Genomic DNA, 26,192 nt, shown 5'->3' with positions numbered 1-26,192 from the left:
CTGCGGAGTCAACTGGATCCTCCGTCTTCTCCAGCTTTTCATCTCTTGCTCCTGCGAGTTGCAGCCTACGCCAGTTAACAGTTTCTAAATGCTGTTGATCATCATTAACACGATGTACAGTACTCGTTTGGTTACTAAACATGAGCGTGTAGGTCTCTCCTCTGTGCTTGTCGAGAAACATTTCAAATTCACAAGCTAATTTTTCAGTGGTGTGGCTTGTGCCTGGTTGTTGATGGTCCTGGATTACAACTTCTTTGCTCTCAAATTTCTCCATGTTTGTAAACAAATCTTTATTGTGGCCTGGCCATTCTTGGCTCAGCCAGGCTTGTTCACCATGGCCTGGCCATTCTTGGCTCAGCCAGGCTTGTTTATCATGACCTGGCCATTCTTGGCTCAGCCAGGCTTGTTTATCATGACCTGGCCATTCTTGGCTCAGCCAGGCTTGTTTATCATGACCTGGCCATTCTTGGCTCAGCCAGGCTTGTTCACCATGACCTGGCCATTCTTGGCTCAGCCAGGCTTGTTCACCATGGCCTGGCCATTCTTGGCTCAGCCAGGCTTGTTCACCATGGCCTGGCCATTCTTGGCTCAGCCAGGCTTGTTCACCATGGCCTGGCCATTCTTGGCTCAGCCAGGCTTGTTTATCATGACCTGGCCATTCTTGGCTCAGCCAGGCTTCATGAGTTTCCAAACCCACATCATAAGACATGGTGCTGAGAACGGCAGACTGGACCACCTCTTGCTCACACCTAACGGCAGGGCCCAAGTTTCCGAAAACTATATCAGTGGGCGTTTCTCTGCCGTATATACGGCAGAGTGATTTCTCATGGCCATCGTTAAAAGCATTCTCAAATGTGTGGAGAATATTACTGTAACCCTTACTAACATGTCGATGGACACTGGCAGCTTCGAAACACTCTTGTTTATAACGTGACAGTTCATTATACGACCACGATTTCCAATATCTTTTGACTCGACTCACGCTTTCGTTATATCTCAGGAACTTTAGCGTCCTTATTGGGTGGTGTGTACTCTCCATACTGGAGCGGAGAGGCGACCCCGTGCAACACTTCCGTCTTAAAGCATTCATTTCTTGTACAGCATTAAGGATGGACGGTGTCTCGCTGCTGCTGCTGCTGAGACCACCAACACACCAAGGGGCCCGGCCACCAGCACACCAAGGGGCCCGGCCACCAGCACACCAAGGGGCCCGGCCACCGACAAGTCCATTAAGCTCACGGACCTGTAACTTAGAGAAGTATAGTTTCTTAATACGTATTCTAAAGACGCGGTCTACAGCCCCCACTTTATGCTTGTAAGAAGACCTGTACAAGCTTAGAACTGAAGGTCCACAAGTCTCCACTTCCAGTGCTTGTAAGGGTTTTCCATAAATAATGTTTGACGTGTTTTCCATCTCGTTTGTCACTAAAGTATTACTGTAATTATCTTTTGAGAAAGACATAAGAGTCTGTGTGACTAAATTATTCTCTACTGCTTCGCTCGAAGATGTCTTCAGAGTTGTTGATGATTCTGTTCGAAATGGTTGGCATTTAATCCGATTAATAATTATATCAGGTCTTGTGTGTGTGGCGTCAGGTGCGTGATGGGATGCCGGCGCCAGGACGCTCCAGCTCTCCTCACAACCATTCAGGATTTTATCATTAATTTCTGTATCACTATTTACCATTATTCCAACGCCTCCTTCAATGGAAATAGAGTTATTTCCCAAATCAGTCTCGATATTAGGTCTTAAAAGAGCATTTGACATCCCTTTCACGTCCACTTTTTCCATTAAAATATTCTTATGACCAATCTCCTGGCCTGAACCTGCACCAGCGGTTTGTCTCTCCAGGAAGCGCCTCGAGGTGGCCTCACCCGTCACTGTCTTCTTCTCGTGCCCATCAACACTGACCTGGATTCCTTCTTGTCTGTGATAACTAGTTCTCTTCAGAGTAAAGACTTCCTCGCCTGCCGTCGCGGGGGCACCGGCCTCGCCTGCCGTCGCGGGGGCACCGGCCTCGCCTGCCGTCGCGGGGGCACCGGCCTCGCCTGGCGTCGCGGGGGCACCGGCCTCGCCTGGCGTCGCGGGGGCACCGGCCTCGCCTGGCGTCGCGGGGGCACCGGCCTCGCCTGCCGTCGCGGGGGCACCGGCCTCGCCTGCCGTCGCGGGGGCACCGGCCTCGCCTGCCGTCGCGGGGGCACCGGCCTCGCCTGCCGTCGCGGGGGCACCGGCCTCGCCTGGCGTCGCGGGGGCACCGGCCTCGCCTGCCGTGGCGGGGGCTTCTTCCGTGACGCTGTGTGCCTTAGCAACAATAATATTTCCTTCCCATTTCCCTCGTTCACGTATTATCTCACGGATAATCTTACTTTTTCTTTCTTTCTTCGGTTGTTGAGTTAAGTCACATTCTGTTCCAGTCCCTCCCTCTCTCCCCCCGACACTGTGGCCTTGGTCAACTTCACCATCACAGTGGCCTTGGTCAACTTCACCATCACTGTGGCCTTGGTCAACTTCACCATCACTGTGGCCATGGTCAACTTCAACACTGAGGCCATGGTCAACTTCAACACTGAGGCCATGGTCAACTTCAACACTGAGGCCATGGTCAACTTCACCAACACTGAGGCCATGGTCAACTTCACCAACACTGTGGCCATGGTCAACTTCACCAACACTGAGGCCATGGTCAACTTCACCAACACTGTGGCCATGGTCAACTTCACCAACACTGTGGCCATGGTCAACTTCCCCTACACTGTGGCCATGGTCAACTTCCCCTACACTGTGGCCATGGTCAACTTCACCAACACTGTGGCCATGGTCAACTTCACCAACACTGAGGCCATGGTCAACTTCACCAACACTGTGGCCATGGTCAACTTCCCCTACACTGTGGCCATGGTCAACTTCCCCTACACTGTGGCCATGGTCAACTTCCCCTACACTGTGGCCATGGTCAACTTCCCCTACACTGTGGCCATGGTCAACTTCCCCTACACTGTGGCCATGGTCAACTTCACCAACACTGTGGCCATGGTCAACTTCACCATCACTGTGGCCATGGTCAACTTCACCAACACTGTGATCATGGTCAACTTCACCAACACTGAGGCCATGGTCAACTTCAACACTGAGGCCATGGTCAACTTCAACACTGAGGCCATGGTCAACTTCAACACTGAGGCCATGGTCAACTTCAACACTGTGGCCATGGTCAACTTCACCAACACTGTGGCCATGGTCAACTTCAACACTGTGGCCATGGTCAACTTCACCAACACTGAGGCCATGGTCAACTTCAACACTGAGGCCATGGTCAACTTCAACACTGAGGCCATGGTCAACTTCAACACTGAGGCCATGGTCAACTTCACCAACACTGAGGCCATGGTCAACTTCACCAACACTGAGGCCATGGTCAACTTCACCAACACTGAGGCCATGGTCAACTTCACCAACACTGAGGCCATGGTCAACTTCACCAACACTGAGGCCATGGTCAACTTCACCAACACTGAGGCCATGGTCAACTTCACCAACACTGAGGCCATGGTCAACTTCACCAACACAGTGGCCATGGTCAACTTCACCAACACTGTGGCCATGGTCAACTTCACCAACACTGTGGCCATGGTCAACTTCACCAACACAGTGGCCATGGTCAACTTCAACACTGAGGCCATGGTCAACTTCACCAACACTGTGACCATGGTCAACTTCACCAACACTGTGGCCATGGTCAACTTCACCAACACTGTGGCCATGGTCAACTTCACCAACACTGTGGCCATGGTCAACTTCACCAACACTGTGGCCATGGTCAACTTCACCAACACTGTGGCCATGGTCAACTTCACCAACACTGTGGCCATGGTCAACTTCACCTACACTGAGGCCATGGTCAACTTCATCTACACTGAGGCCATGGTCAACTTCACCTACACTGAGGCCATGGTCAACTTCACCTACACTGAGGCCATGGTCAACTTCACCTACACTGAGGCCATGGTCAACTTCACCTACACTGAGGCCATGGTCAACTTCACCTACACTGAGGCCATGGTCAACTTCACCTACACTGAGGCCATGGTCAACTCCAACACTGTGGCCATGGTCAACTCCAACACTGTGGCCATGGTCAACTTCACCAACACTGTGGCCATGGTCAACTTCACCAACACTGTGGCCATGGTCAACTTCACCAACACTGTGGCCATGGTCAACTTCACCTACACTGAGGCCATGGTCAACTTCATCTACACTGAGGCCATGGTCAACTTCACCTACACTGAGGCCATGGTCAACTTCACCTACACTGAGGCCATGGTCAACTTCACCTACACTGAGGCCATGGTCAACTTCACCTACACTGAGGCCATGGTCAACTTCACCTACACTGAGGCCATGGTCAACTTCACCTACACTGAGGCCATGGTCAACTTCACCTACACTGAGGCCATGGTCAACTTCACCTACACTGAGGCCATGGTCAACTTCACCTACACTGAGGCCATGGTCAACTTCACCTACACTGATGGCCATGGTCAACTCCAACACTGTGGCCATGGTCAACTCCCCCAACACTGTGGCCATGGTCAACTCCCCCAACACTGAAGCCATGGTCAACTTCACCAACACTGAAGCCATGGTCAACTTCACCAACACTGAAGCCATGGTCAACTTCACCAACACTGAAGCCATGGTCAACTTCACCAACACTGAAGCCATGGTCAACTTCACCAACACTGAAGCCATGGTCAACTTCACCAACACTGAAGCCATGGTCAACTTCACCAACACTGTGGCCATGGTCAACTTCACCAACACTGTGGCTAAAATCATCCTGGGTAGTTGACCCGGTCTTTATCGTGGCACCATAAACCCGAGACTCGCCGATGGCAGTTAAGGTTGAGTCGGAAGTTATCCAGTGATCATGTTTGCCAAGACACCGCACTTCCCCAGGGATGGCATACTGCAGACTTGCACACACTGACTCACACCCTTGCAACTCCAAACTCCTTGCTATCGACACGAAATCGTGGACATGTACACTAGAGATGATGAATTCCTCCCAGTACACATACTGAATGATGTGATTCATCACACGTGGTTCAACTCCTTCAACTGACAACGTCCGGACACCACTGTCAACATCTGATAAAGTGAGTGTCATACAATCTCGGCTCTTCCTGATGGGCACAGATAAAACATGGCTTCTTTTACTGCAATTATTTTCACTATTAGTAACACCCATTTCTCCTGAGAGGTTTGAAGAACAAGGATTTGAAAGTCTCGGTGTATAAAGACCAGCTTCTTGAACTTCGCTGCCTCCTTTGTTCATTTTATATCTATCATTTGTTGCGTCAGTGTCAGGACAACTGGAAATTTCCTCGACCCACTTGTACTCCTTACGATTAGTTTGGGCTTCTTCAAGAAGACGGCAAATGGGTTGAGAAGATGCGGCAAGCATAGCCGAGTGGATCAGGTGCTTCTCACAGCCATAGACAACACACAGATCCGTGAACAATTCCTGAAATAAGGCAAAGAGTTATTGCTATCTAACCATTTATTCACTCACTCTCACACTTCCCCTCTCATACACACCCACCCTCCCTGTCACACTGACGCTGGGAGATAAACCAGGCGGCCTTGGAGGAGTTCGAAATTACGAGAGAGGAGGTCAAGAGACACCTGCTGGATCTGGATGTTAGAAAGGCTGTTGGTCCAGATGGGATCTCACCATGGGTACTGAAAGAGTGTGCAGAGGCACTTTGCTTGCCACTCTCCATAGTGTATAGTAAGTCACTAGAGACGGGAGACCTTCCAGAAATATGGAAGACGGCGAATGTGGTCCCAATATACAAAAAGGGCGACAGACAAGAGGCACTGAACTACAGGCCAGTGTCCTTGACTTGTATACCATGCAAGGTGATGGAGAAGATCGTGAGAAAAAACCTGGTAACACATCTGGAGAGAAGGGACTTCGTGACAAATCGCCAACATGGGTTCAGGGAGGTTAAATCTTGCCTTACAGGCTTGATAGAATTCTACGATCAGGTGACACAGATTAAGCAAGAAAGAGAGGGCTGGGCGGACTGCATTTTCTTGGATTGTCGGAAAGCCTTTGACACAGTACCGCATAAGAGGCTGGTACATAAGCTGGAGAGACAGGCAGGTGTAGCTGGTAAGGTGCTCCAGTGGATAAGGGAGTATCTAAGCAATAGGAAGCAGAGAGTTACGGTGAGGGGTGAGACCTCCGATTGGCGTGAAGTCACCAGTGGAGTCCCACAGGGCTCTGTACTCGGTCCTATCTTGTTTCTGATATATGTAAATGATCTCCCGGAGGGTATCGATTCATTTCTCTCAATGTTTGCGGACGATGCTAAAATTATGAGAAGGATTAAAACAGAAGAGGACTGTTTGAGGCTTCAAGGAGACCTAGACAAGCTGAAGGAATGGTCGAACAAATGGTTGTTAGAGTTTAACCCAACCAAATGTAATGTAATGAAGATAGGTGTAGGGAGCAGGAGGCCAGATACAAGGTATCATCTGGGAGAGGAAATTCTTCAGGAGTCAGAGAAGGAAAAAGACTTGGGGGTTGATATCACGCCAGACCTGTCTCCTGCAGCACATATCAAGCGGATAACATCAGCGGCATATGCCAGTCTGGCCAACATACGAACGGCATTCAGAAATTTGTGTAAAGAATCATTCAGAACTTTGTATACCACATATGTCAGGCCAATCCTGGAGTATGCAGCCCCAGCATGGAGTCCATATCTAGTCAAGGATAAGACTAAACTGGAAAAGGTTCAAAGGTTTGCCACCAGACTAGTACCCGAGCTGAGAGGTATGAGCTACGAGGAGAGACTACGGGAATTAAACCTCACTTCGCTGGAAGACAGAAGAGTTAGGGGGGACATGATCACCACATTCAAGATTCTGAAGGGAATTGATAGGGTAAATAAAGACAGTCTATTTAACACAAGGGGAACACGCACAAGGGGACACAGGTGGAAACTGAGTGCCCAAATGAGCCACAGAGATATTAGAAAGAACTTTTTTAGTGTCAGAGTGGTTGACAAATGGAATGCATTAGGGGGTGATGTGGTGGAGGCTGACTCCATACACAGTTTCAAGTGTAGATATGACAGAGCCCGATAGGCTCAGGAATCTGTACACCTGTTGATTGACGGTTGAGAGGCGGGACCAATGAGCCAGAGCTCAACCCCCGCAAACACAACTAGGTGAGTACACACACACACACACACACAGGGGCTGAGTGGCCGAGTGGACAGCGCTCTAGACTCGTGGACCTAGGGACCGGGGTTCGATCCCCGCACCCGGCGGAGAGGCACGAGGAGCAATGGCCTATAGAAACCTCCGTGTGGTTGGGAGCAGTCTATGTCTGCCATCTGGCACCCAGAAAGATAGGCGCCCCAAATCAAACCCCTATTCTGGTGAAAATATTGTTACCGAAAGGCAAATGAGTGGACATAACTCCCTAAAGCACGAGCATGACTAGCTAAGAGATGCTGCGTCCGTGAACACATCGAGCGAGGGCTCGAGTAGGCGAGAAGGCACTGAATCCTGAAAAACCCAAAGAGGAAGCTTATGCAGCAACTGACGCAAAGCCCTTGGAGGCCAAACCCCGCGGTCGTGAGAGAGGCAGAAGGGATGTCCCCGAAGGAACCAGAACAGCCGACAAAGTCACACCCGACTTGGCGGGTAGACCATCATGGTAAAGTTCAGGCTCCCGCATATACACTCAAGCAACCACCGCATGACTCGGGAGCCCCTCAGGAATAGACGAAGGCGGGAACGCAGGTGAAGCAGAGCCGCCGGAGGAAGAGACAAGGAAGCGGTCCAAGCGTCCCACACAAGACCCACCCAAGACCGAACCTGAGGAGGAAGAAAATGGGACTTCCGCCAGTTCACTAGGAACCTGAACCTGGGAAAGAACCAAATCTCTGGCAAGCAGACACGCGGACTGGCTGTAAGCCCAAACCAGCCAGTCGTTGAGGTAGGCCAGAACCCGAACACCTAACAGACGCAGGCAGGCCACCACGACCTGAGTAAGGCATCTCGGCAAGCATAAGACTAAACTGGAAAAGGTTCAAAGGTTTGCCACCAGACTAGTACCCGAACTGAGGGGCATGAACTATGAGGAGAGATTACGGGAATTAAATTTCACGTTGCTGGAAGACAGGAGAGTTAGGGGGACATGATCACCACATGCAAGATTCTCAAAGGAACGGATAGGGTAGACAGGTTTATGTAACACAAGGGGCACACGCACTAGGGGACACAGGTGTAAATTGAGTGCCCAAACAAGTCAGAGACAGTAGATTTTTTTGTGTGTCAGTAGTTAACAGATAGAATGCATTAGGCAGTGATGTGGTGGAGGCTGACTCCATACACAGTTTCAAGTGTAGATATGATAGAGCCCAGTAGGCTCAAGAATCTGTACACCTGTTGATTGACAGTTGAGAGGCAAGACCAAGGAGCGTAAGTTCAACCCCCGCAAGCACAACTAGGCGAGTACACACACCCCACACACCTCTATATAAAAAAAAATCACTATTTGCCACTATTAAAGTTCACATATAAAATGTTTGTCTATTTTAAGGGAGCTGTATTCCTGCAAATAAAACGAACAAATCCACAAGAGCCGTGACGAGGATTCGAACCTGCGTCACGGCCCTCGAGGGCTTGTTCATTTGATACATCACGCAATTGTGATTTCTGTGTGCAAATATAACATTTCACTTGAGTTTTAACGCACTGTAAAGCCTCACCTTCTTCCTGAAGTGCTGGAACCTCTCTAACAAGGGCGGAGGGCGCAGGGCCACCTGTACGCCAGCACCAGCTGTAGGACACCAGAGTACCGCCGCTTAACACCACCAAAAGTTTCGTTATATTACAAATGTGAATAAAAAGTTGAACAATAAATATACACCATTTTGGTCACAACCCCTAACTGTTCCGTATGTTATGGGTTATTATGGGGGAGGGGTGGGGGAGAGAGGGGGGAGCGGGGCGGGGGGGGGGAGAGGGGGGAGCGGGGGGGGGAGCGGGGGGGGGGAGCGGGGCGGGGGGGGGAAGCGGGGCGGGGGGGGGGGAGCGGGGCGGGGGGGGGGGGGGAGCGGGGCGGGGGGGGGGGGAGCGGGGCGGGGGGGGGGGGGAGCGGGGCGGGGGGGGGAGCGGGGAGAGGGGGGGAGCGGGGCGGCACTACAAGACACTGTTCAAAGCTAGATATAGTTTACAACAGTTTTAAGCACCTTCAGTATCTGTAGGACACACTACGCCTGCTGGCCACGTGGTAAGACCCAACCAGTACTTGTAACCCCTTAACAACCCATTGTACCTTCTTGTATATGAATGAATGACTGAATAATCTGCCAGGCACATCCTCCCACTCCCCGGCCTGACCCGGGGCTCCCCAACTTTCTCTATAACACACTCAAGACATGTATACTTGCTCTGATTATGCAAGATTTAATATACCACTTAAAAGTATAATATACATCTGAATTTTTGAGGATAAAGAAAAGCAGTTAAGTATGAAGCAATTCTTACCTGTCGGCTGCTTATACGGGTTCCTCTCATCTGACTTCATATTGCTCCGTTCCTCTCTGCAAAACAAGACAATCAACCGCTGGTAAACAATGGATCCGTAATTTACATCACTGAACATCCCGCAAGTTTCGCATTTAACTCGGCAATAATACCCTTCCACGTGTAATATGTCCATTCAATATCATTGTTGTAGTAAATGTATTTCCTCACAATATTATTGAATGCAAACTACACTGTCACAATGATAACGACCACCTAACGAGGCTCTGATATGCTACAACCAAACAAAATTAATGAAGTACAGAGTTTATAACCAAGTTTGTTACTGATAATTTGCACCACGAACCACTGGTGACGACATCACGTGTCCACGACGACAACTACGACTCAATATATCAGCCAGGACAGAGTACCTAGTCTCTAGGTACTCTGGCCTAGCTGAGTACCAGGCCAGTACTCAGTTCTACTCACCATCTATAACTTGTACAGCACTGCGGATTTTGTCTTATTAAATGTTATGTAAAATATGCTTCCAATCTCCATAGCATCTGGAACCAGTTCCAGCACGTCCCTAGCCTAAACTACTAAAGATCAAACATAAATGTTAAATAATTACAAATATGCAGCAATCTACAATATAATATTGTATTGTAATGCAGGACCTGATAATTATGTAGTAATATTCAACAATATTACTATGTCGGGTGTCTAATAATACAACAGGTGTAGGTCGGGTGTTAAATAACAAAACAGAACCATGCTCCAACCAGAACCTAAGATACAAGGTGTTCTGATCCCATCAGTGTGAGGTGTCAACACCGGTGTGGAGCAGCAGTGCTTCCAACGACCCGAGTGGCGGAACAATCGATGATGCAGTTAACAAGGCGTGTATATCCCTCCCCCCCTGGACAGGCCCCGGCGCTTGAGCGGTTCGTGTGATCAGTCGGTGCGACGTTTGCAACAGCAGAGGCTTATAGTCTTGCAACGGCAATGGCTACTACAATTCTTTTGAGGTAAATCTATACTGCTGACCACTAAATCTAGCGATTTACTGTCGTCTATATAGCAACAACAACACATACGCCTTCACCTGCACATTTTAATTCTAAAATCCGTCAGAATTACGTTTTAAGCCAAAATTAGTCTTCGAGGCATTGAGAACGCCATCGTCACACTACGAACCACTTGTAAACATAACTGTATATAACAAAATGTTTTAATTCCTCAATTACTTTATGAATCTTGCTTCGTGTTGCTCCATCTGCCACAATAGGCTATATTAGGTAGCAACTTTAGTCACTAAATCTGCAACACCACTGGCCTAGCCTCGCCCACCAACCCTATCACACACCTCGCTCATTAATTACCTCCGTAATTGGTTAGTTGGTCCAGATGTCGAGGGTATAGCATCCAGACAGCGGCGGCGTCTGGATGGTATAGCATCCAGGTATAGCGGCGCGGGTATAGCAGGGAGGGTATAGCGTCCAGGCGAGGAGGTATAGCAGCCAGGCCTGCCTCAAGTAGACTGACTGTCACCCTCCCTCTTCGAAAACGGGGGCCGCTCACCCCCTGGGAGCCCTCACTATTGTATTTTCCCTCACTGTTAATCACCTCTATTATAACAAAATACCGTATATATATATGGACTAAAATGAAAATCGTCACAAAAAAGGTACATATATACACATCCAGCAGACAAAAGTACAATAACAATAAGTTATTGTTAAGTAACAATTATATAAGTTCAATAACAATAACATAAATAAACTCATGATATAACAGAAACCTTTATTTCGACGTCACGTAATTGAAGGCCACCGGACACTTGCGATAAATCACCTTACTGTTTACCTCAGTCATTTCAACACTGAGAAATATTACGTGTGTTAGATAATTATTGTTCAAGTGTTGCTTTAATGGAAGCAGAAAGCGACTGGAGAACTGATGGGGGGATACGCTCCTAAAACAAATATTTACATTTTCATGTATGATGTATATTTTCCTATTATTTGGCAAATTATAGAACATTATATCGAGGTAATCGTTAACTGTGCTATAACACATGTTAACTTTAGGATAATTAAGTGGTAATGTTAGCCAACAACACTTACTCTAGTACATCTGGTATCAATGCAGCTGGAAGAGCTTCTAGCTTGAGTAGCTTGCTAGTTGTACACAGATCCCACGTGCTGGATTAGGTATGCTAGACTAGGTAAGCTAGGCTATCACAAATTTAAGAAGAATTAGTTGGTATTTTGCAACCCATCCCTAGGCAGTGTTCGTCCATCCAGTGGTCAACCCAAAGATGCATTTATCAATGTTGATGTACTGGGTGTTCAAAATAATAGTTATCTCAAATGTAAATTAATATTATTATATATATTGTAATATTGCGCATATTTAAGCGTTGCTTAGGTTAGATGTTTAGCTTCTGTTGGCAATTATGTATATGTGTAGTACGAAAGGTGAAGCATTTCCAGAGTTGGGAGTCGAACAGAGGTCATCAGCGAAGCACTGTTCGAGAAATGTTCGAATGTCATCAGTGGTGATTCGTGTGTAAAGCGCTTTCCTTCATAAACAACGGGATTATCAGCGGGATTAACGAGCATTTGGTCCTTGTTAATGAGAACGGGCTATTACCTAGACGATAATGTCTTATAACAAAGATAATGTGTAATTCCAGGAAGTCATGGACTCTATATACAAATAATTTCCAATGGGCACAACAAACCAAATCTTACTTAGGCCTAAATATGTACAAAACCCATTGTTTATATATGAGGAAATTCGGAATTTTTGAGATCTGCGGCAGTTGGTCTGAGCCTGGGGCCAGATTCACGAAAGCACTTACGCAAGCACTTACGAATCTGAACATCTTTCCTCAATCTTTGGCGGCTTTGTTTACAATTATTAAACAGTTAATGAGCTCCGAAGCACCAGGAGACTGTTTATAACAATAACAACAGTTGATTGGCAAGTTTTCATGCTTGTAAACTGTTTAATAAATGTAACCAAAGCCGTCAAAGATTGAGGAAAGATGTACACATTCGTAACTGCTTGCGTAAGTTCTTTCGTGAATCTGGCCCCTGGTTTGTTTGGCTGTGTTGAACGCCAGTATGATGATACTGAACGTAGGATCTTTTAATGTTCCTGCTACTGGAGAGTGACAATGTTACTTGCCAGGACACATCTTCACACTCTGGGACATGAAGTAACACACTAACACCACCACCACATCATCACATTAACACCACCACATCACCACACTAACACCACCACATCACCCTAACACCACATCATCACACACTGGCACTTTTCCACGCCAAAAGCACTCCAAAAAAAAGAGCCCATTGTATACTTTAATATACGACGTTAGTGCTATTATATACTTTAATATACGATAATGCTATTGTATACTGTGATCTACCACGTTAATGAAAAGAATATTTATCTGTCTATTTGGACTAAAAATAACTGTCAGTAACAAGAGATTAATTAACAAAGAAATTTGTTATATATTCAAATAATTATTTTAACATTAGTTTGCCCTTAATAATATTAATTAACATATGATATTGATTGCATGAATTAACAAAGAATAAGACATAAATCACCTCAAGATTAGCCAAATAGGCTTGGAAATGGATGAAAGATTGGCAGATGTTGTTTAATGATGAAAAGTGTGTTCTGAGGCAACATAGTGATGATTCTTAAAAGATATCAACTGAATCTTTGCCTTATCTTAGGCAGTAAAAGATATCAACTGAATCTTTGCCTTATCTTAGGCAGTAAAAGATATCAACTGAATCTTTGCCTTATCTTAGGCAGTATAAGAAATCAACTGAATCTTTGCCTTATCTTAGGCAGTAAAAGATATCAACTGAATCTTTGCCTTATCTTAGGCAGTAAAAGATATCAACTGAATCTTTGCCTTATCTTAGGCAGTATAAGAAAAAATCACCATAGAAAATTAGGTCAGGCTGGCAAGTTAATTTTGGTTTAAATAAAAAAATAAATTGCATCTTATTCATTAAATTAAACAAGATAGCACTCTTCAAATTGTATTCTTTGAAAAAATTATTATTTTAATAAATTTTGTAGGTTTGGCGCCTCTAGTTACTAGACACGACCAAATATGTACATTCAAACATGTATATGTACATTCAAACATGTTTGTACGCTATCATACATCCATACATATATACAGGCATATTATACATACAGCAGAGATATGGTGAACGTATACATCATAAAATATATTAACAACGAAATACACATCATTTATTAAAAAGTGTATTAATCAGCAAATAAAACTCTTCATTAGCAGCAAACAATTCTCACCCATGCGGCCTGCTTACGGAGGGGCGAGGATGGCATCCCGTCCGGTTGTGTTCGGATACCTAGACAACTCACCATGGTTTCGGATAAACAAACGCTGTACCGGATTTTAACGTACTTTTTCCGTATATTTTCATAAAAAATATATCTATCCGTGCCATACGTTAAGCCCATAAATAGAAGCGTAGAACATATCAATACGTAAAGGGGAGTTGAATATATTTGTGATGACTGGATTGTTCGGTTAACGAGGTGATTGGTGGAAGGTATCATGCATGTGGTGAGTGAACACAGTCGGCCAGATCACTCAGGTGGGCAACATTGATTGTTGCAATCTCTCTAGCGAGGTGGGAAGGACACTCCACACCTGACTGGGACCTACACACTCACACACCTGTTGTCCCATCACAGCCATCTCTCTGCTTCACCAACACAGGTATATATCACCTACCTAACTATACTGTATATTCGAATCGGGCATTGCATGAGACTTTTAACCCAATACCCGACAGCACTCGGAGGTCAATTTTAGGATACAGATATATCATCGAATCACTTCGCTTTTTGGGGCCACGTGAGTAACACAAATCCAAAAAAAAGCTTGAATGGTCCCCTAAGCCAACATGCACCAGAAACCTCGTAACCCCCTGAAGGATTCGAACACGGAGACTCGGAGGTCAAGAGTTTTCTGATGCATGTAGCCATGAGGACCATTCAAGCTTGGCGCGTATGTGTATTTTTAGGAGAATAGGTTGTGACATTGTGTCCAAGGTATTTATTAGCAATGATCGATATACACGTGTGTATATCTTGCCTCTAATACACTCATGTATGTATCATGGCACCTCAACATGACTGTATCATGACCCAGATAAACGCATATGCAACATATAAAACATATTTGTCATTAAAACCATTATTAAAAATTTTTAATTTTAAGTAGTTTAGTAGATAACGTTTTTATATACTTTAATATGCTATGTTAATACTTTTATATTCTCAAGTATAATTCGTTAATGCTTTTATATACTTTAATATACTTCGTTAATGCTTTTATATACTTTAATATACTTCGTTAATGCTTTTATATACTTTAATATACTTCGTTAATGCTTTTATATACTTTAATATACTTCGTTAATGCTTTTATATACTTTAACATACTTCGTTAATGAGAAAAATCCGTAGGAGCCATGATTTCTTAGTGTCACGTTAATGTGATTAAGGTCTCTGTATACTACGTTAGTGCTAGTGTATACTTTAATATACTACGTTAGTGCTATTGTATAACGTAGTTAGTGCTAGTGTATACTTTAATATACTACGTTAGTGCTATTGTATAACGTAGTTAGTCCTATTGTATACTTTAATATACTACAAGTGCACCAGTAACCTGGGGCCAGATTCACGAAGCAGTTATGCAAGTACTTCAGAAAGTTGTCGTTCTTATCATCGTCGTGGCGGCTACGTCGGAAGTCAGGAAGGCATTTAAGACCACCAATCTTCCTAAGACCAGCGCCTCGGGCTACGGCGCCTCCAGACCAGTCTTAGTGTTACGTAAACTGTATATAACGAGTTGGTCACTACTACACAACCCTCAGACTGGAAATTTTGAGATAAATAATAATTTAATATTAAATAAAACATTTCTGTTGGTGAGTCCCATCAAGAAGTCCTTCATGTTAACTATATATACAAGTTTCTACTGCTTGTAATTTGTAATAAATATGTCTTTTTATGAAATTTTAATTAGATTTATTATAGCAAGATGATAAATCTTCCAGTAGTTATTGAGTAAATAAACGTTGGGGAAACTTGAAATATGAGAGTAGGTGATGATCATGGGTGGGACAAGAATGTCTGGAAGCATTTACTATCACCTAATGCCTCTCTTCACCTAGCAATAAGTAAAGCTTCTCAAGAGTTAGTCAGCTTCTCGTGAGGCTGCAGACTGTAGCGGGGGGGGGGGGGGAGGGGACTTTGATATAGGCCTAACATGTATATAATTAATAATAATAATTCATTGTATTGGGGAGAAGGCAGCCAGAGTGTATATATATACATTTTAGGTTTATATCGAGGGTTGTGTAGTAGTGACCAACTAATTATATACAAACTCCCGACGTAGCCGCCACAACGATAGTCAGAACGACAACTTTCCTCAGTACTTGCATAACTGCTTCGTGAATCTGGCCCCTGCTTGTCAGCACTTTACTTTACTTTATGCATGTAACTATCGCCCATTGTTCATTATTACTTGGTAGAGGTGTTGTTGCGAGTGACGCTGCCGCCTCCACGGCACTGTTGGCACTGCTGGGACACCGTTACCACCACCATCATGACACACATAATTGCTCTCGTCTTGCTTGGCCTCAGCATTGTACAGGGTGAGTCATGTGTACGTGTGTCTGTCACGCCGAGTCTGAATGGGGCAAGATGTAGTATTACACCCGTACTGTGGGTACCTACACTACCAGTCTACACTCCACTCTGCTGTGTCATAGGGCCCCAATTAAGTACCAAAAGCTATTCTAACAGGTCCCCCAGGGACAAGGGGTGAGGCCCGACCCCCAGGGAAGTACCTCCAAGGGATGATGTCCTTTGTGGGGTAGAAATAGCCTAAGCTACTCTATCCCTTTGAGATGTATTTCTTTCTTGTCTCAATAAACATGAACTTGATGGTGTTCTCTTGTGCCTGCGACACAGGGTATTTAAAATAGATGTAATTACCGACATTATAAACTTAATCTTACTGAACATAACATAGAAAATGTCAGTGTTTTTTTATGTTTGCTAAGGTGCACCCAAAACACTGTAGGTGAAGAACAGTCCAAGAACATTCCCCCAGTAACGAACATGAATGTTCTCCATTCTGAATGTTCTGAATGATACTTTAAATAATACTACACATTTGTGTCCCTGGAATTGCTATCATATAATAATGGAAGGTAGAGCTTAGTGGCCAGCACGAAACGGGGTAAGGAGTTATGTGAACGATAAAAGGATCCGTCCCTTAGCAAGAACCCTCAACCATAACCAGCCAGACGCAGCTGAAATTAAACTATCTTCCCCCTTCCACCCCGTTTTCTGTTTTGGGTCCTCTGGCTTAGGCTGTTAGGTTAGGAGAGGAAACTTTCAATTATCGGTTTGCATGACGTTTTGAAACCTTAGGAGAACTTCCTGCCCTCCTAACCTACCAGAGGACCCTTAGCTTGCATTTGTTTTGGGAAAAAAAATCAAAAAATTTATTTTCAATTATTTTTAATTTACAAATTACGTCCATTTTCGGCCATACGGACAAACGGCCAAATTCGGACGTAATTTAAGACTATTTCTGAGAGGACAGGTTGTCCCCACTGTGGCAACGTGTCCACACGTCGTACATAACCTTATTTACCAAATATCTTATTTCTTGTAATACACTTTACTGAGTACAAATTAACTGAAATAACCTACTGGCTGCTTACAGCTGAATTACTGACTTACATAACAACTATCTCCCCCAGCCAGGGGGCCCATTTAACAGATTAGTTGTGTCCAGGCAGCCCCTGCAAGCTTTACTGGTCAAAATCACGTGAAATCATAATTTGTTACTTTATAATTCCTGCTGTTTATCATCGATTACCTAAGTGTAGTCACAGGATTATTGAGAGCTACGCTCGTGGTGTCCCGTCTACCCAGTACTCTTTGTCATATAACGCTTTGAAATTTCTGAAGGTTTTGGCCTCCATCTTCTCAATTAACTTGTTCCAACTGTCTATCACTATTTACAAAAGAAAACTTTCAAATATTTTTTCAGCACCTTTGTTTCCTTAGCTAGAATCTGTGTGTCCTCTTGCTCGTGAAATTGCTGATTTCAGGAATTCTTCTTTGTAAATTTTTTCGATGCCTGTTATTATTTTGTAAGTAGTGATCATATCTCTTTTTCTTCTATATTCTAGTGTTGCATGCTTAACGCCTCTAGTCTGTCCTCGCAACTCTTGTGTTTCAGTTCCGGAAGCTATTTTGTAACATACTGCTGCTGCTCCTTTTTCAGTTTATTTATTTATTTATATACAAAAAGGTACATTGGGTTTGTGAGAATACATAGCATAGTATTTACAATCTTGTAAAGCCACTAGTACGCGCAGCGTTTCGGGCAGGTCCTTAATCTAACAGATAATTTTAAGTAGGTAAATTCTAGCGGAATTAATAAACACCATATAACACATAATTTATGTGGTGCTTGAGACACGGGCGCCATACAACTGCTGTCACCTTCTGTGGTTGAGTGTTCAATATACCCTTGAACTATATGTTTAACACTTCTCTAACCCTGTCCATGGAGGACAGAAGAAAATGTATATATGTTGGTTAGCATTGTAAATGTGTGGCCACGTCTGTGGTAGAAAAAAAAAAACTGCTGCATATTTCAATTTTGGTCTCACAAAAGTCATGAACAGTTTCTGTAGTATTTCACCATCTATATAATTAAAAGCAAATCTGAAGTTGGAAAGTGACATACTCCAAGAACTTATTTTATCTAGATCAATTTGAAGGGCATTACAATGGTCTGCGTCTCCTGTCTTCCCCAGTATCTTAGCGTCATCCGCAAACATGTTCATATAATTCTGCATTCCTTCTGGTAGATCGTTTGTGTAGTGTACTCACCTAATTGTGCTTGCGGGGGTTGAGCTCTGGCTCTTTGGTCCCGTGTGTGTGTGTGTGTGTGTGTGTGTGAAAACACTTCCTAATTACCACCTTTGTCTCAGCTGAGGAAAAGGGTAAGATAGAGTGCTACGCTAACCCGTCAGGCAGCAAGCTGGACCCCAACAACATCTACACCTGCACGTCGGAGCAGAAGTGTTGCCAAGAGAACGGCGTCCCCACCTGCTGTAGCGAGAAGCCTACTTCAGAAGCTGTCGTTGGTCAGGTCAGTGCTCCCAAGGCTCCTCTCTCCTGGCCAAATAATGTCTGTAACACCCAAAACTTTTATCTCCTGTCTAACATACTGACGACAAAGAATTCAAACTGAAAATAAATATATATTATATGTTCTTAATAGGCTTTGTTGACTGGGTTTTGAGTGTGAAATGTTTCAAAGTTTTGTGTATCTGCTCTCTTAGCACTTTTTCATGTAGTCAAACATGTTTTCGGCAAACACCTCACCCACATTAAGGTGAGTGAGGTGTCTGACGAAGCCCCATCATTGAAATTGAAATTGAAATAAGTTTATTGAGGTAAAATACATACAAAGGAATGAGGTAGCTCAAGCTATTCTCACCCCGTTCAGTACAACGTGTCCATACATATATACACACATCACAAACAATAAACAAATTACCAAACATTCTGAGAGATAAACATATCCATTTTTTCCTTTACACAAGTAGTATGTTATCAGACATGCACACAAATACTTGTATGACCAGGTATATAGACAATTTGCAAGAGACATTCAGAGAATTCAACAAAAGGTCAACCCAGAAGTAAAATAAAACTCTGTTTAGTGTTTTCAGGCTACAGTTGTGTGTGTAAACTAAAGTCTTTGAAAATATAATAAGTTATTAGGAAACGCATTAAAGCGTCGCGTCAGACTAGAAATAAAAATGCATCTTGAAGTCCCGTGGTTGGTGGCGCAGGCGCAGCTGTGGGGGACGCTGGCGGGGCTGATCCTGGTGATGGGCGCCCTCATGTGGTACTGCAGACATGACGGTAACTGGTGTGGGAGCAAGAAGAAGGCCAAGACACCCGAAAACGATCAGAAAGAGCTTGAAGACGACGATACTCTGTGAGTGACCATCTTTTGATACACACAATATATGTATATAGGGGGCCCTAATAGCTGGGTGGACAATGTTCTGTACCCTGTCCACCCAGGGTTATATATATATATATATATATATATATATATATATATATATATATATATATATATATATAACATCTCTAGCCCATCTCTAGCCTTGTTTCTTTTGTCTAAACTTTGTCCCCACTAACACATTACCTCCTTGCCCCAAATCCGTTCCCATACCACTATCAACTACCAGTTTAAACTCAAAGAAGACCTTCTAACCACAGATTGCAAACAACTGGCAAAAGACAACAACCCCAGCCCTAGACAGACTAACTCCTCACCACACATATCATTCCTTCCATTCAAATGTTCCCAGTTACCAGTTAATGATATTGCATTTGGTTTGCGATATTTGTCTAGTCGGCAATTGACTCCCGGTGGTCCAGACAGCCACTCATGCCCAACTTCCTCTCATGGAAGAATGTCACATGATGATCAGAATCTTCCCCTTGCTTCTGATTCGTTAGCTGTCCTAAACCTCGTCATTAGGGCATTAATGCCTCGCTGCTAACTCGTCTTACATCATTTCCTCCGCCACAGATGGAAATAACGAGTTTGTTCCCGTTGCTAACCATAATATTACTGTGCTTGTCATCTGAAGAAAGCAATCGTTAACTAATTCTAAAAGAAATCTTATACATCAATATTTCCTATTTTGTTAATCTAGTTAATTCCACGAAAATTAAAGTCACCCGTAAGAAAAACACTTTAAAATTGTTATCCACACTTGGCAGCAGGATGTTGTTTCTGGAATTTTTCCTTATTAAGGCTACTGAATAGCTCGGTCGTTAGAGTTAACACCATTACCCGCACGTCAGAGTGTACGCAGACCGACACTAACAATTACCGTTGGACTCCCGTTGGGGGCCTCCCGAATTCCCAATGAATTCAGTAGAGTTCCAGGTCGATCGAGTTTCATCCTATCGTGACCGAGTGGGTTTAACAAGGTGTCTGAGAATCACCAGCACGCTTGTTCTAGTCATCCCATTGTCTCAAAACAAATTTCTCATTGATACACCATTCCATTGTGATTTCTTTGTGATTTTTCATTTTGTTAACACTATGCAGGCGAGGAGTCACAATAACGTGGCTAAAGTAAGTTGACCAGACCACACACTAGAAGGTGAAGGGACGACGACGTTTCGGTCCGTCCTGGACCATTCTCAAGTCGATAGTCATTCAACGTGGGATTGGACCATTCTCAATCGACTTGAGAATGGTCCAGGACGGACCGAAACGTCGTCGTCCCTTCACCTTCTAGTGTGTGGTCTGGTCAACTTGTTAACACTATCCCCCTAGTCTCGCTCCAAGATAGCAAACCCTTAACCTGTTTCTCCTGTATCTGCCACATCGTGTCTAAATGCCTCACCTGGGAGATCGTTTCAGGGTAAATTGGCTGGTGTGGGTAATCTGTTGTTCTTACTGTGGGTTTCCTGTTGTTGACAGTGAGGAAGTGAAGATGATGCCTGAGGGGAAGAAGCCTACGTCACACGACCCAGACCTCGCTGACCTGGAGTGTGAGGTGGCTCGCTAGACCTCACCTGTCAGCGCCTTAACTCGCCTGTCAGCGCCTCATCAGGGTCACACCTCACCTGTCAGCGCCTCCCTAGAGCCACACCTCACCCGTCACCGCCACACCATTGATAATATTACCAACTAATTTTCCACATTCTACTGCAATGATATTTATCAATAAAAGGTTATTAGAGTTATAACGCGTTGTGGTGGGCAAGACTGGACGTAGCTCCTGGGATTTTGAACAATACAATATGCCCTTCATGTTTCCCTAATGTGGTATGTTAAGGAATTATATTAGGCAACTATGTTAGGAAACTATATTTGGGAACTTAGTTGAAGCTTACAGTCTCTGTGGCGGAATGGTAACACCCTCGTCTGGTGTTTCGCAAGGGCCTAGGTTCGTATCCTGTCCGAGGAAGATTGACTGGGCGCTAATCATTAACTGTATAGCCTCTATTCACCCAGCAGTGAATGGGTACCTGGTTGTTAAACGATTTGGCGGGTCGTCGAGGGAGGGCTGGTCGACGACCGGGCCGCGGGGACGCTAAGCCCCGGAAGCACCTCAAGGTGGGTCGTATTCTGGGGGAAAATTAGGATTAAGGACCTGCCTGGAACGCTATGCGTGCTGGTGGTTGTACAAGAATGTAACAACTCTTGTATATATATAAAGAAACAATTGAGAAAGTGTCGCACCTTAGGACACAGTCTTGGCTGAGCCTTACGGTGCTATCATCTTTGAAGACAGTGTTATCTTACTGTTGAATACTGTTTAATATATGTTAAAATAGTTTGTCATTATATTGTATACCATTCTTTAGTGTTTCTAATTTTTAGGGGTAACTATGTTATAATATAATGATATATCTAATTTTAGGACTTTTTGAAGTGTTTTATTCTAAGTTACTTATAATTATTTAGGGTTGAATGTTCCTCGTTAAGGAACACAAGTTAAATGATATAAGTTAAGTTATAATAGCTTATATAATAATAATAACTTATAATAATATAAGTTAAATAATTCACATTGGTTGAGATAATGTTTGTCATACAGCCATAATATTACTTGTAGAAATCTTCAATTTTACTCTGGTAAGAATGTGTGTGTTTAATTCTTGTGTATGTACGCACACACACACTTCCTAGACGCAGCAGCTGGGTAAGTCCCAGGTACATATTTACTACTAGATGAACAGAGGCATCAGACGATAGAAATTGCCCAATTGTTATTGCCTCGAAAAGGAATCGAACCCGGTGCCTTAGAGCTACGAACCCAGAGCGATGTCAGCTCGGCTACGAGGACTCATTAGCTTCATTATGAGGAGGAATTACAAATATTTACTCAATATAATTATATCTATTTGCCTATAAGATTGATTGTGATATATTAGATAACTGTGTTATCATGACTGTGTGTTATCATTAGTGTTACTCCCTGGGATGATAGCATTTACCTGAATTTACCTTGTGGCCTCGATGAGAACAGGAAGCCGGCGGTTTGTCAAAGGTTCCCCCTTATACGTATATCATCAGAAGAAAATAAAGTCTTGCAAAACACATTCCATTATGTTAAGGCTTAGCAAGCTTGGCAGAGGTTGTGGTACCGTCTATTAGGGCGCGTCTGGGATCCTCTAGGACGTAGGTTCGAACCCTCGCCACGGCTCTTGTGGATTTGTTCATTATCAGAGTAACTTTGGTAGGAATTATTCAGAAACTGTAACTAGTTGCTCAGGGAGTGAGTAGTGTATAGGTGAGTAGTGTATAGGTGAGTAGTGTATAGGGTGGGTGTATAAAACAATTATTTAAGACATTCATGGCTTGTTGAGCCTGAGAAGTAGAACCAGTATACTCGCATTAGTATAGTGTGTATATTAGTACTGGTACACATGTGTACCAGTATGTGTGTACATGTGTAGCAACGCTTGGACACGGGTAAAGTGGTGTGTGTGCACATGAGCATACGGTACATACACACACACTCCACATGTGGAGTAGATGTGGTGGAGGCAGACTTCATACACAATTTCAAATGTAGACTTGATAGAGCACAATAGGCTCCTGAATTCTGTACACCAGTTCATCTGAGAGTTCAGAGGTGGGACCAAAGAGCCAGAGCTCAACCCTCGCAAGCACACACACGAGTGAGGTTCTCGTGTTCTGTAGTTGCAATATTAGAGACAATTCACTAATAACAAAACATACTTTATATTGTGTTATAGCACGCTGCCTCAATATAATTTAAGATAATAATTTGCAAATTATCTTGTGTATCATACACGTAATGTGTTGTAGAGATCTTCCTAGTGTTGTGAAGGTTGTTGAGCAGTGTTGTGACCGGACGCACACGACAACAGTTGCCCTTCAGTGTAGTTCATCATTAAACTCACTATATACCTCTTTAAGACTGTGATTTACTCCCTCAGGCAAAAATCTACACTTGTATGTACACCTGTACATATATATACACCTGCACATATATAATTTATATGTATTTGACATAACTCTTGCTTTTTATTGGTTTTGGGTGAGATGGGTACATGAGAATGGAAGTAACTGCAGAGGGCCTATTGGCCCATACGGTGCCTTGAAGAATTTATATATATATATAGTATATATATATAGTATATATATATAGTATATATATATATGTATATATATATATATATATATATATATATATATATATATATACATATATATATATATATATGTATGTATATATATATATATATATATATATGTATATATATATATACATATATATATATATATATATATATGTGTATGTATATATATATATGTATATATATATATATATATATATATATATATATATATATATATAGTATATATATCTACTTCTATTTGTAAGGTCTGATGGCGTAGTGGGTTAAAGCATACTAGTTATGCCAGCTACTGGAAGGTAGTTGTGCTTTCTGGGTTCGAGTCCCACTGGTGGGTGTTGTCCAAAGATTGTATATATATATATATATATATATATATATATATATATATATATATATATATATATATGTATATATATATAATATATATATATTTAATATATAATATCACAAACAACCCATCGTTATCCTCACTCCTATGTCCCCTCGTCCTCCCCGCCATTCCCTCTTCCTCCCCACCCTCCCTAACTACCCCCATCCCCTCATCCTCTCCCCCATTCCCCCCTTTTTCCCAGATCATCCGGGGTCAAGCGCAACACGGGACCTGGGAGAGTGCCAAAAAATCATGCAATCACTATGTGGGAGGGAGAATTGCCCCCTGTTATTGCATTACCAGGCATAAGGCCTTGTAGAGTGGACCGATATATTGGCAGCCCATCCTTATGTGGCAACTGTCAACGGTGGGACCACAGAACCTGGCAATGTGATCAGAGAACTAGGTGTGGGTGTTGTAGCGGCTCTCACGACACTAAACTATGTCTGGATAAGCTTAGTGTTAATAACCCTGTAACACCCAAGTGTGTCAATTGCCAGCAACCCCACCAGGCATGGAACCGGCACTGCAGCAAGAGGCCTAATTGGCAGGGACCAAAACGAATATCGACTCAGGCCACAGGTGGACCAGTGACCAGGGGGGGGGGGGAATGTAGCCCAGGGTGGTCCAGTGACTGTAGCCTGGGGAGGAAATGGTGTAGCCTGGCACCGCTCCCCTGAGGCCTATCCACTTCTTCCCCCTCCCATAAACCCACCCGCTTATTTTTTGTTTGGGGGGGGGAGGAGTAAAGAGGATGGAGAGGCATAGGTGATGGGAAGTATAGAAGTGGGAAATACAGTGAGAGGTATGAAAGCAGGCGGGCTGTCCGCCTTGCTGACACGATGTGTGGGTGTTGGCAGCTAAGCTAAGCTGGCTCCTTCTTGTCAGGGAGCTGTGAGTGTGTGAGAGGTTCTTCACATGTGTTTCACCATAACTGGATGTCTATAGATGAATACTGTGTAGCATTTATATATACACACTCCGATACTTCCACACATGTTGTTTTGTTCAAGGGTATTTATTTTACTATTATTATTATTAATAATAAATCCATCAAAACCTCTATTCCTGTCCACGGCGCCTCCCCCCCCTTCCCTCCCCCCCCCCTGCCTCAGAACCAGTCCTCTCCACTGCATCTCAACTACCCCCCCCCATCCCCCTCCTATCACACCAACCACCCACTCTACCTCCCAACCAGCCCCATGGCTTGACTTCACTAGCTCTATTGGAAGGGAAACATCTGCAAGACAAGTGTGGACGAAGACACAGCCGGTAAGGGGGCAGAACCCGGCCTGCGGCTCACAAAGACTCCAAGTTTTTTTTTTTTTTTTTTTTTACCCGCTTTTTTTTTTTTTATTTCCCGGAAGGAACACAACAAGTGGGATATGCAGATGATGTCCTAATACAAGCTCCCACCTTGGGGAAAATTAAAGAGTCTCGGGTGGTGACCGCCGGCCGGGTCGGACGTTCCTGAGGTCTCTCCGCACTGGCTAGTGTTTACGTTGGGTGATCGCTTGTTTGCCCTGCTGGTGGTGGTTTGCCACTGACGGGGTGACGTTTGCTTCGCCATGGGGACGTTTCGCCCTCCATTGCAGAGGACGCTGTCAGCTGGTCTGGCGTTTACGGTGCCGGTGAACCATCCATTGGTTGGTGTCGCCCTAGTAGACGTGCTGCATGTGCAGCTGTCTGACCTGGTGGGCGTCCAGCTGCTTCAGGGCCACCGTGCTGTGGTCAAGTTCCGCCTCCAGGCTGCCTTTCAGGCGTTTCTCGAGCGGTGTGAGGGGCGTGTTTACCCTCTCCCTGATTCAGCTGGCTCAGTTAAGGTAGTGAATCTTAGTGTCACCTTGACGTCTGTGACGGTGCATGGTGCCCCCTTCGAATTTCAGGACGACTTTTTAACCTCCTGTTTCGAACGGTTTGGGACAGTGT

General features: G+C 44.2%; 3 protein-coding genes across 3 annotated transcripts in view; 1 reads left to right on the top strand and 2 right to left on the bottom strand.

Annotated features, from left to right (window-relative positions):
* Nucleotides 1–26,192, bottom strand: part of LOC123768447 (uncharacterized) — a 487,820-nt gene that overhangs the window by 170,365 nt on the left and 291,263 nt on the right. The gene's annotated exons all lie outside the window — the stretch shown is intronic.
* Nucleotides 4,417–11,247, bottom strand: LOC138349621 (uncharacterized). Its single transcript, XM_069316968.1, has 4 exons — nt 10,945–11,247; nt 9,578–9,633; nt 8,797–8,867; nt 4,417–5,528 (listed from the first exon to the last, which is right to left on the bottom strand). Exons 2-4 carry the CDS (start codon nt 9,615–9,617, stop codon nt 4,521–4,523), a joined length of 1,119 nt encoding a protein of 372 aa, XP_069173069.1. The 5' UTR covers nt 9,618–9,633; nt 10,945–11,247; the 3' UTR covers nt 4,417–4,520.
* LOC123768490 (uncharacterized) lies at nt 14,198–23,663 on the top strand. Its single transcript, XM_045759094.2, has 5 exons — nt 14,198–14,351; nt 16,180–16,302; nt 18,667–18,827; nt 19,537–19,685; nt 21,198–23,663. The coding sequence occupies exons 2-5, from the start codon at nt 16,254–16,256 to the stop codon at nt 21,283–21,285; spliced, it is 447 nt and encodes a 148-aa protein (XP_045615050.1). The 5' UTR covers nt 14,198–14,351; nt 16,180–16,253; the 3' UTR covers nt 21,286–23,663.

Source organism: Procambarus clarkii, chromosome 86, assembly GCF_040958095.1.
Source record: "Procambarus clarkii isolate CNS0578487 chromosome 86, FALCON_Pclarkii_2.0, whole genome shotgun sequence".
Lineage (NCBI taxonomy): Eukaryota > Metazoa > Arthropoda > Malacostraca > Decapoda > Cambaridae > Procambarus > Procambarus clarkii.
Note: the sequence above shows the minus strand (reverse complement) of the source record. Positions and strands in the feature narration are given on the sequence as shown.

What these genes read in the sequence shown, in the direction of transcription:
- LOC138349621 (XM_069316968.1), bottom strand. Translation starts at nt 9,617, where the DNA reads ATGAAGTCAGATGAGAGGAACCCGTATAAGCAGCCGACAG. An exon ending in CCCGTATAAGCAGCCGACAG is followed by an intron (nt 8,868 to 9,577) that starts GTAAGAATTGCT and finishes GGTGTCCTACAG; the next exon opens with CTGGTGCTGGCGTACAGGTG. An exon ending in TCCAGCACTTCAGGAAGAAG is followed by an intron (nt 5,529 to 8,796) that starts GTGAGGCTTTAC and finishes GCCTTATTTCAG; the next exon opens with GAATTGTTCACGGATCTGTG.
- LOC123768490 (XM_045759094.2), top strand. Translation starts at nt 16,254, where the DNA reads ATGACACACATAATTGCTCTCGTCTTGCTTGGCCTCAGCATTGTACAG. An exon ending in TGGCCTCAGCATTGTACAGG is followed by an intron (nt 16,303 to 18,666) that starts GTGAGTCATGTG and finishes CCTTTGTCTCAG; the next exon opens with CTGAGGAAAAGGGTAAGATA. An exon ending in CTTGAAGACGACGATACTCT is followed by an intron (nt 19,686 to 21,197) that starts GTGAGTGACCAT and finishes TGTTGTTGACAG; the next exon opens with TGAGGAAGTGAAGATGATGC.